At 37.9% G+C, this 9,761-nt stretch overlaps 1 protein-coding gene and 1 pseudogene across 2 annotated transcripts; one reads left to right on the top strand and one right to left on the bottom strand.

Moving 5' to 3' along the window:
• Nucleotides 1-618: 618 nt before the first annotated feature.
• Nucleotides 619-5,204, top strand: LOC103965228 (annotated as a pseudogene).
• Nucleotides 5,205-6,881: 1,677 nt separating this feature from the next.
• Nucleotides 6,882-9,537, bottom strand: LOC103965217 (thylakoid lumenal protein TL20.3, chloroplastic). Of its 2 annotated transcripts, none has more exons than XM_009378236.2 (7): nucleotides 9,327-9,537; nucleotides 8,890-9,091; nucleotides 8,761-8,790; nucleotides 8,526-8,632; nucleotides 7,631-7,665; nucleotides 7,361-7,489; nucleotides 6,882-7,225 (listed from the first exon to the last, which is right to left on the bottom strand). In XM_009378236.2, the coding sequence occupies exons 1-7, from the start codon at nucleotides 9,478-9,480 to the stop codon at nucleotides 7,034-7,036; spliced, it is 849 nt and encodes a 282-aa protein (XP_009376511.2). In that variant the 5' UTR covers nucleotides 9,481-9,537; the 3' UTR covers nucleotides 6,882-7,033. The 2 variants fall into 2 exon arrangements, with proteins under 2 accessions (XP_009376511.2, XP_009376512.1); XM_009378237.2 differs by having other exon boundaries at nucleotides 8,890-9,095; nucleotides 9,327-9,468.
• Between the last annotated feature and the right edge of the window lie 224 nt (nucleotides 9,538-9,761).

Below are 9,761 nucleotides of genomic sequence, written 5' to 3'. Positions count from 1 at the left end.
CTTAAATATTGGACTAGTTATTGAGTTATTCTTGAGTCCAAGTTTTGAGAAGGGACTTACCAAACAAGTTCTTAGATTGAAAATTGAAAAACAGTTTTTATGTTAAAAATTTTGAACTCAAATGAAGTACCGAACGGGCTCTTAGGTCCTTAAGATTGAGGAGAAGTTTTTCCTTAGAATATTTTATTATCGATTCACAAAACATTGTGCTTATGCTTATGATTAGAACTGTTCATACTATAAATATCTCTACAAAATATTAATTAAAAATAAAATCATTTAGTTAATCAATTTTAGCAAATAGATAGAGAGTTTGCAATATTTTTATCATATTTGTCTCTATCTAGTTTGATGATTTAAAGATCACATATTCTATTAATTTTTTACAAAAATAATATTTACAGAGTAATTTATAATATGAATAATTTCAATCATAAGACAAATTTCCGTTAATCGATAACAAAATATCTTAGGGAAGAACTCCTCCTTATATAAATTGAGGAGCAAAACTAGAATAAAAAAGTTGCCCAAACCCAAATATATTACCAAACCCAAACCCAGTCTGAACAAGAAGAATGACCAGAATCCACTACCTCAATATCTTCAGCCACAAAAACATTATAAACGGTTAGATATTTAATCAACGGTCCATAACCGGAATCACCATTACAGACAATGTACTCTCTCACACTCAACACCCACGTCATAAACCTCATCTTCCTCTCTTCCTACTCTTCCCCGCGAGCTCCGAAAATGGTCGTGTCACTGAGAATCCCTTATCTGAGCTCGCTCTTCTCCCCCTCCATCTCCCACCGTCCTCCGGCACTTCTCGACCGTCGCCACCACCACATCCGAACACCCGTATACTCCGCTTCTTTCTCCGGTCAGAGCACGGTGTACAAAACCAATGACCGAGTCGACACTCCGACTCAGAAGAGCAACCGAGTCGTGGACCGAGCCGTCTCTCCTCGGTCGCAGGACTTCAATGCTTGGTACCTCGATGTCATTGAGCAAGCCGAGCTCGCCGATTACGGTCCGGTTCGCGGCACCATGGTCATTCGTCCCTACGGTTACGCCATTTGGGAAGCCATTCAGGTAATTCCAGCTCTGCCGCCTCTGTTGTTGTTGTAAATTTGTTGGATTCAGGGGTTTGAAAGTAATTTTATTTATTCTGTAGGATTATCTGAATGTGAAATTCAAAGAGACTGGCCACAGTAACATGTACTTCCCACAGGTATTACAAATTTACAGTGATTTTTCAATGTTATTGTAACCTTGATTAGTTAATGCTTAAGAGTTAAACTTTGATTTTTTGGATAATGTGGAATGCTGCAGTTTATACCGTATTCGTTTATAGAGAAAGAAGCAAGCCATGTTGAAGGGTTTAGTCCTGAATTAGCAGTGGTGACAATAGGAGGAGGGAAGGAGCTTGAAGAAAAACTTGTGGTATGTATCCTCTATCAAGGAATCTTGTCGGCTTTCTGGTTTTGATTGTAAACTATAAAGCGAACTATTGTGTTAGAATAAGTAAAGCTACTGAATAACTGTGACCAAAGGTGTGCAGGTTCGACCCACAAGTGAAACCATAGTAAATCACATGTTCACTCAGTGGATTCATAGTTACCGTGATCTTCCCCTTATGGTTAACCAAGTAAGATTGTTTCTCACTATTACAGCACACTTCAACTTTCGACAAAATTTTGGATTAAACTTTGGTCTTATTTCATTTCTAATTAATCCAGTGGGCAAATGTGACTTTCGGATTAAACTTTGGTCTTATTTCATTTCTAATTAATCCAGTGGGCAAATGTGACAAGATGGGAGATGCGGACAAAACCTTTTGTGAGGACACTTGAATTTCTCTGGCAGGAGGGACATACTGCTCATGCTACTCCAGAGGAGGCAGAGAAAGAGGTTTGCTTCTGACATAACGACTGCTTCTAAACCAGTTGTGAAATGAGTACCATTTTTTCTTATGAGGAAACTGCAATACCTGTTATTGCAGGTCGAAAGTCAAAAATTGAAACATTTGCTGGTGCTGTTAGGACCTATACAATAGAAGGCTATGATGGGTGATAGGAAGGCACTACAGGCTGGCACCAGCCACAATCTTGGGCAGAACTTCTCTCGTGCCTTTGGAACACAGGTATTTAAATATGCTAGTGCGGTTCTTTGTTTTATTTCAAATGCTTCAACAAATCAAAACCTCATTTATATGATCTTAATTCTCCTTTTTATAGTCTTCAATTTGTATAACTTTTTTGTGTTGATTGGCTACTGGTCTAGTATGCTTTAATTGTACATGACCCATTTGACCAAAATGGGTGCTTGCAAAGTTTACTGGTGAAAGTGGACAGAGGCAACATGTGTGGCAGACTTCTGGGGCAGTTAGTACCCGTTTTGTTGGTGGTATTATCATGACCCATGGAGATGATACAGGTTTAATGCTTCCCCCAAAGATTGCACCAATACAGGTAAGCTAAAGTTGGAGACCTTTATGCATTTTGTGTTGCTAATGCATATTCCTAAAGTTGGTGCTTTGCTTATATGGATATGTATCCAAAGCTGCAGTAAGACTGTCTATAGTTCAAGACTTTTTTTTTTTTTTTTTTTGAAATACATCTATTATACATAAATGTCATTATAATTTCTGCTTTCTGGGAATAATGTGCTGTTGTAGACTGAGGATAGCTGGAAACTTTTCTTTACTTTGGTTAAACTTAAAACTACTATTTATAGACATTTGATCATTGCTACTTTATATTCTGCAAATGCAATGGATGTGAACTGACTAAATGCGAATATGAGCATAAGAATGTTGATGTTGTCTAAGTTATCTAACTATAGTATATGTTCTAGATAAGCAATTTTGTCTATTCTTCGTCTCACTATTATATAGCAAATTTCAAAGGTGTATCTCACAGCTTGGAAGAGAAAAAGTACACTCCATTCAAGACGTTGCAATGCAACAAACTCTGTTTTGACAACTGAGAACTCCACTGACTGGGTTCTTTTTGTTATAGAATATATCCTAGATAAGCAATGTTGTCTATTCTTTGCCCCCTTGCTATTGTAAAGCAAATTTCAAAGATGTATCTCACATATTGGAAATTTCTGAGTATAGAGAGAAAAAGTACATTCCATTTTTATTCGTTGCAATCCAAGAAACTCTGGTTTGACATGTGAAAACTTCATGGACTTGGTTCTTTTTGTTATTGCTTAATAAAATAGCATATGGATGATGGCTTATCTATGGATGTGGCCATCTAATCCATCAATGTATGGCTCCTTCTGCTTGAGATTCTTTATCCAGATTCTGTATTTGTCCACTTTGTAATGTATAGTTTGTTGTTTGGCTGAGAAAATTTTGGGACAAATTAATCTTTCTTTTGGTCTTCTGATGTATAGTAGTTGGATTGCTATTTCTCCCACTCTAAAAAATTATGTAGTTGTAGTATTCTTTGTTCTGTTAAGAATGGATGCCTTGTTAAAGTTCAATTTTATTGTCATTGTTTAGAGTGTTTCAAACTTTCACGTGCCCAGTTTGTTGGCATGCATGCCCTTTCTTCTCAAAAACATCATTGGTTGTTTCTAGGTGGTGATCACACCAATTTGGAAGAAGGATGATGATAGAGGAGTTCTGAATGCTGCATCATCCGTAAAAGAAGCATTGCAGACTGCAGACATTAGAGTTAAACTCGATGACTCTGATCAGAGAACCCCAGGATGGAAATTCAATTTCTGGGAGATGAAGGTTTATTTCATTCTTATACTCGAGCATCTTTTATATTTACAAGCTCTCGGAGAGATGAGTTGAAATGATATCATCTATTAGCCATCTCTTCATTCTTGTTGCTTGACTTGACTTGCCTGAGATAACACTGGGATGTTCGCCGGACACTTGTATGAATAAAATCTACCTTTTCTCATTCTTAAACTGGCATTGGTCAAGATTGAATGTATATTTTCGGTGAGTTTAGGTACTTATTCTGGTGCAGGTACAAATAATATATTGGATCTATTCTTGTAAGATAAAAATGAATGCCTGACAATGTTGTCTTACTGTCAATTATCTCGTCAACACCCCTTGATTTTGTAGGGAGTCCCTTTAAGAATTGAAATTGGCCCTCGTGATGTTTCAAGCCAGACTGGTTATATGTAGAAGAGATGTTCCTGGAAAACAAGGGAAAGTCTTCGGAATATCAATGGAGCCCTCGGTTTTGAAGGCTTATGTCAAGGACAAGTTGGATGAGATCCAGTCATCACTTGTGGAAAAAGCAAAATCATTCCGAGATAGGTGTGTTCTGGCTCCATTGTCAGTTACTCTTTATAGTCTTAAGATGCTACTTGCATAGAATATTATGAAACATTAGTAGTAAAAAGGGAAGTGATTTTTCACACCCCAGTTTCTTCTTCTGCACACCCCTGCTTATTTTTCTGTCTCTTGATTTATTCAATCCAATGGCCAGAAATAAACAGGTGTGTGTAGGAGAGAAAAAGGGTGCGTGAAAGTCATTTCTCTAAAAAGAATTGATGGTAACACGCATTACTTCTCTTTAGTCTTAAGATGTTTTCTCCTTTGTATGACCTTAACACATGTTACTTTTGCACTTCGTTGGAAAAACTATGTAGGCATTGACCAGAAGACTTTTTTTTTTTTTTTTTGTTTTTTTTTGTTTTTTTTTTGCAGTAATATTGTGGATGTCAGCTCATATGACGAACTCAAAGTTGCAATCTCCCAGGGAATATGGGCAAGAGGTCCTTGGTCGGCTAGGTATTTTTATCCCTGGCTTATTTTAATAATTGACTGATTCGCTTTATTATGTATGCTAGCTGGGGTGAATTGTGTTTCTGTTATTAATATGCATCTCCAATAATTGGTGCAGTGACAAAGATGAGTTAAAAGTAAAAGAAGAAACAGGGGCAACCATTAGGTGTTTTCCTTTTGAACAGCCGGAAGGGATTAAAACATGCTTGATGACTGGTAACGGTGCAGAGGAAGTAGCTATTTTTGCAAAGTCCTACTAAAAGAGTTCCCACTCTTCCTTGAAACTGATATTGTCTACTGTGCAGATGTCTTTGTTCTCTGTTTTGTCATACTTGAGATACTGTCTTCTGAATTGTACAGTTTACGGTAAGTGACGTGGTTTTGTAATTGTGTAACATATCATTTGCTATGAAATGCTAAAGTGGTTCATTTGCTAGTTTCCTTGGTTCTCATCTTTGGATTTGTTTAGTTTGTTGTGTTGTGGTAAGGAACTCGTGGCTGCCCCGATATAAATTGATGTTGATATCGAACTTTCTGATAGATTGGTTGCCATAATTAGCTGGAGTTTTTCAATATACGTGCTTGCGTGAACAAGAGAATGTAAACTTTTTCCTCATCGATATATTTCTTTTCACGATATGATCATAACCATCAACTGATGCCTGCTGTTTCAAATGTGTTGCATAGTTACGGTTCTGTGAAGTTTGGATGTACCGGTGTTTCGGACGCAAATATATACTGGATGATAAGTAGCTAAAGCTATTTATACTTGTAGTCATTCATTTGTTCATAGTGGGATTTCGATTATTCACTTGTTCATAGTGGGATTTCGATTAATACTTGTAGTCATTCACTTTGCAAGGAAACTCTCCTTGCAGAGTTTCCTCGTATGTATGCGGCAGCTTTCTCCATGTATGCACCATCGAGAGTTGAACCACTGAAATCAGATTCTCTTATATTCGCCCATCTGTAGTTGAGTTGGCCTCCAATGATGTCATCACACTTACTTTAATTTTTGGAATATTTATTACAGTTTGGGTGTTAACCCGAATATGCACTCGACTTGGGCTCGTGGAGCCGTAGGGTGTTAACCCAAATCGGGTTCGGGGTTTGATTTTGGGCTTCCATCTTGATGTACAGACCAGCCCAAGAAACTTTGTCCACAAAGAGGACGGGCTTTGATTTTGGGCTTTCATCTTAAAACTGCTTTTGTAACAAACATGATACTTTCCAAGTTATATTCTAGAAAAGCATTGGATAGCTTAAACAATGTACTTCTTGAATTAGTACTTTTTAAGTTTTTCTATCAAAAGTTGTTCGAAGACTTTAAACCATTCAAAACTACTTTCAAACATTAAATGGATATTTCACCCACATAAGGAAATCAAGAGTAATTCAGACTAGAATATGCTTGGAATTTTTATGGGTATTTTTAGTCGTTGAATCCTCTTTCCAACCACTATATAAGAAGACTTGGGAAACGAGAGAAACAACACAAGAAACACAAGCTTTTCCAAAGTTCAAATATTCTAGTTAGGTATCTAGGGCTATCACTTCAGCCCTAGGTCTTGGGAGGCGAAAACCAAGGGGCAACTCTATATACTGTAGGCAACCCGATGATCTTCGAGCTTCTAGACGTACACAAAGGATCAAAGCAATTGTTCGTGTTTGTAGGAGCGTGTCGAGATTCAAACTTCTACAAAAAAGGTACATACGTCCTTCCGAATTCATTTATAGTCTTCCACAGTTCACAGAAAGGACGGGCTTGATTTTGGGTTTTCATCTTAAAAGTGCTTTTGTAAGAAGCTTGATACTTTTTCACCCAAAATCCACGTTATATTCTAGAAATCATTAGAGAACTTAATCAATGTACTTCTTGAAAGTTGTTAGAAGACTTTAAACCATTCAAAACTACTTTCAAACATGTCTATGGTGTTTCGTTCGGGTGAGATTTCCGATTTTTGGGATTCTGAAGTTGCGACTCGTGTTACTTCAGATGTTATGTTCTGAATTGTAGCATACAGTAGCGATGTGGTATATACAGTTTGCGCGCATGTGATAAATGGCGTTTGTACGACCGATTAACATGGATATTCGGGTTAGCACATGGATGTACAATTCAGTTCGCACGTAGCATACAGAAATTGTGATGTTTGGATGTACAGTTGTTTTGGTTCTGCATTTTCATTTTCCTCACATGGATATCAATACAGGATATGGTATATGATCAATGGCGTTTATAGGACTGATTAACATGCCTTGCTATCATTTTACATCACAAAGACCAGTGCCTTGATCACAGAATCCATCCCGGTTAAGCAGCTTCTGAGGCGGAGCACTTAGCAGAGGGGAAGAGGGACTGCCATAAGCATTTCGGCGACTGTTCCCACAGCCTAGGCTTGCTCTTGTGCTCACCCCTGTCGTTGGGTTGGTCCCACTTGCATACTTGCAAAGAGCCTGTATGAACAAACTCTAGAATTAGTAGGAATTTGCATGCTAAACAAGACAACGTTACTGCTGGAGAAAACTGAAGGATAAGGTTCTGATTTTGAAGAAAATATGTTCTAATTGGACATGAGCAATATGCAGTGCCTGCTTCTGGAGGAGGTCCAAGACGGCGTCACTGAAATCAGCTCCTTCAATGAGGGCACCCCCGAGATCACTGCGGGTGAGAACCGATCTAACTAGCACGGCGTCTTTGAGATTAGCTTCATTAAGGACCTGCGATCATTATAGTTCTTGAGCAATGGAATTGAAACAAGGTATTGTTTCAGCTAACTCTTAAGATTACTCTCAAAAGAATGCCTAAAAACATGGCAAAGTTAAATGCTTGAGAGTTTATGCTCGGCTTTCAGGCAATACCATACGATCCATCAATGTGTCGCTCAAATCCGCACCTGTGAAATGTCAAAAGAAATTGACAAATATAAGATTTCTTATATGTACAGTCGTGAAAAATCTGTTTAGTTCTACGGCAATATGCAAAAGGATCGTAGAAACGATACCGATCCTGGATCACGATAAGCAAACATGCATTGTTAAGCGAGGTTCTTTTTTGTTGTCTTTATGCTTTGGTAACAAATTACAGGTCTTCCTGTTTGCTCTGGGAAACAATTTGCCAAAGCAGCGAACACTCTACGTTCAGAATTCAATGGAGGCTCTCCAAAAACGAATTGAATAGAGTTCCAATGGCGAATGACAAACGATTTCATATGCAAAAAACAAGAAGGCTTTCAAGTAATGCTAATTTTAAAACTGAAAGTTTGGGAAGCAAGATAACTGGTGTAGAAACAGAAGATGGTGTCTGAAGTACTAGGAAAGTAATCTGATTCCCGTGATTGATATGCACGACTAGACAAAATTAGATGAGATAAAATAACTAGATTTCATGTGAAATCAAGTACCATAGATGTTTTTCTAACGTGGAGGATTAAAATGGACTAATATAAAGTAAGAGGTTGATGTCTAAAACATATACCTAACCTCATTAGTCCTTCAAGTCTAGTATGGTCATGCATATTATACATGGCCTAAATGGGGAACTTGACGAGTAGATTCGCCTACACGTCTTGCTTTTACTGATATACAGGGAGTTACTACACATATTGCTCGAGTAAAACAGCTTGGATTTTTTTCTGTCTTCTAACATTCCGGGAAGGACAGCTATAACTTCAATGGAAATGAACTAACTATGCTTCTAGTCATTCAATTGTTCATGTTGGGATTTCGATTCATTTGTATAATGCGATGTTCTTACCTGCGAAATTTGCCTTATATGCAACAGCTTTCTCCATGTATGCACCATTGAAAGTTGAACCACTGAAATCAGATTCCCTCATATCCGCAGATGTGAAATTGGCTCTTCTGTAAAGGTCGGTTTACATTGATGTGAAAATGCAGATACTAAATAATCTTACTTATTTCCCTTACATCCGTATCGGTACAAAACCTGTTTAAATTGTGGACTAAATCATTCAGAGATTAAAAATTACCTGAAATTTTCGTTCACATGCACAGCTTTCCTGCAAAACAAGAATATGGAAGGGAATTTTTCAACCCACTATTCAAAACCCAAAAATGGTTACAACAAACAGCTTTCGAAAACAGATAGGAGTGATCACCTGAGGTCTGCAGATCCAAATTGGGCTGCTGATCCAATTCCAAATTCACCAGGTGTCTCAGCTTCAAATTTATTGAGATCAGCAATGGCAGGCATATTGCCAGAGCTAAAGCTAATAACTGCAGCGGCCAATGCTGCTGAAACAATATTTTTCCAGTTTTTTGACTCTGCATTATTGGTCTTGTTTTGCTTGTTGGAACAACCTACCTTTTTAAGGCAATTCAGTAAGCTAGTATGCTTGGAACACAAGACATAATAAAAATCGGGAAATGATTTCCACGCTCCCTATAACTCCCTTCGCACTCCCCCTCTCGTTTCTTGCCACTTGATTGAATAAATCAACGGCGAATCAAGAGACAGAAACCAGAAGGGTAGTGCAGCAGGAGAAAATGAGAGTGAAAATCATTTGGTTAGAGATTATAGAAAAGTAGTAGTTACCATGAAAATGGTGTCTCTTTGCAGGGTCTATCTGACAGACTACAGAAAAGTGCTTGTTGGAGAGGGATGATAGACGAACTGGAGGAGCCTTGGAACTGGAAGAACAACTTGTTAAGGATTTAATGGATAGCGGGGAGACAAAAGTGAGTGCCATGACAAATTGTTTATCCAAGGATGTAAAGGAATTGGATTAGAAGGGTTTAATTCGAACTTGGGATGAACCACATCTGTATCCTTTCTTTTTGTGGTTAGGATGAGCACACATACGTGTTTTTGTTCTTTGGTTGCTGCTATGCCACATGTTGCCACGTCAAATTACTTACATAAAGGGCTCTAAAACATTGCGATAAAATCATGTTTTGGGAATCACAGCAAGTGATCCAGTGGAGGGCGTGGACTGCGACTCCTCAGTAAAAAAAAATGTGGAAAGTTTTA

Source organism: the organism of the source record quoted next, unplaced genomic scaffold (assembly GCF_019419815.1).
Source record: "Pyrus x bretschneideri cultivar Hongxiangsu unplaced genomic scaffold, Pyrus_bretschneideri_v1 Contig34, whole genome shotgun sequence".
Taxonomy (NCBI): domain Eukaryota; kingdom Viridiplantae; phylum Streptophyta; class Magnoliopsida; order Rosales; family Rosaceae; genus Pyrus; species Pyrus x bretschneideri.
The sequence above is the reverse complement of the archived record's forward strand: the minus strand, read 5'-3'. Positions and strand labels throughout refer to the sequence as shown.

Bases quoted from the DNA above. Each gene is read 5' to 3' on its own strand.
- LOC103965217 (XM_009378236.2), bottom strand. From the start codon at position 9,480: ATGGCACTCACTTTTGTCTCCCCGCTATCCATTAAATCCTTAACAAGT. The intron at 9,092-9,326 runs GTAACTACTACT...TTAAAAAGGTAG, and splicing joins AAAGAGACACCATTTTCATG to GTTGTTCCAACAAGCAAAAC. The intron at 7,226-7,360 runs GCACTGCATATT...TTGTTCATACAG, and splicing joins TGGACCTCCTCCAGAAGCAG to GCTCTTTGCAAGTATGCAAG.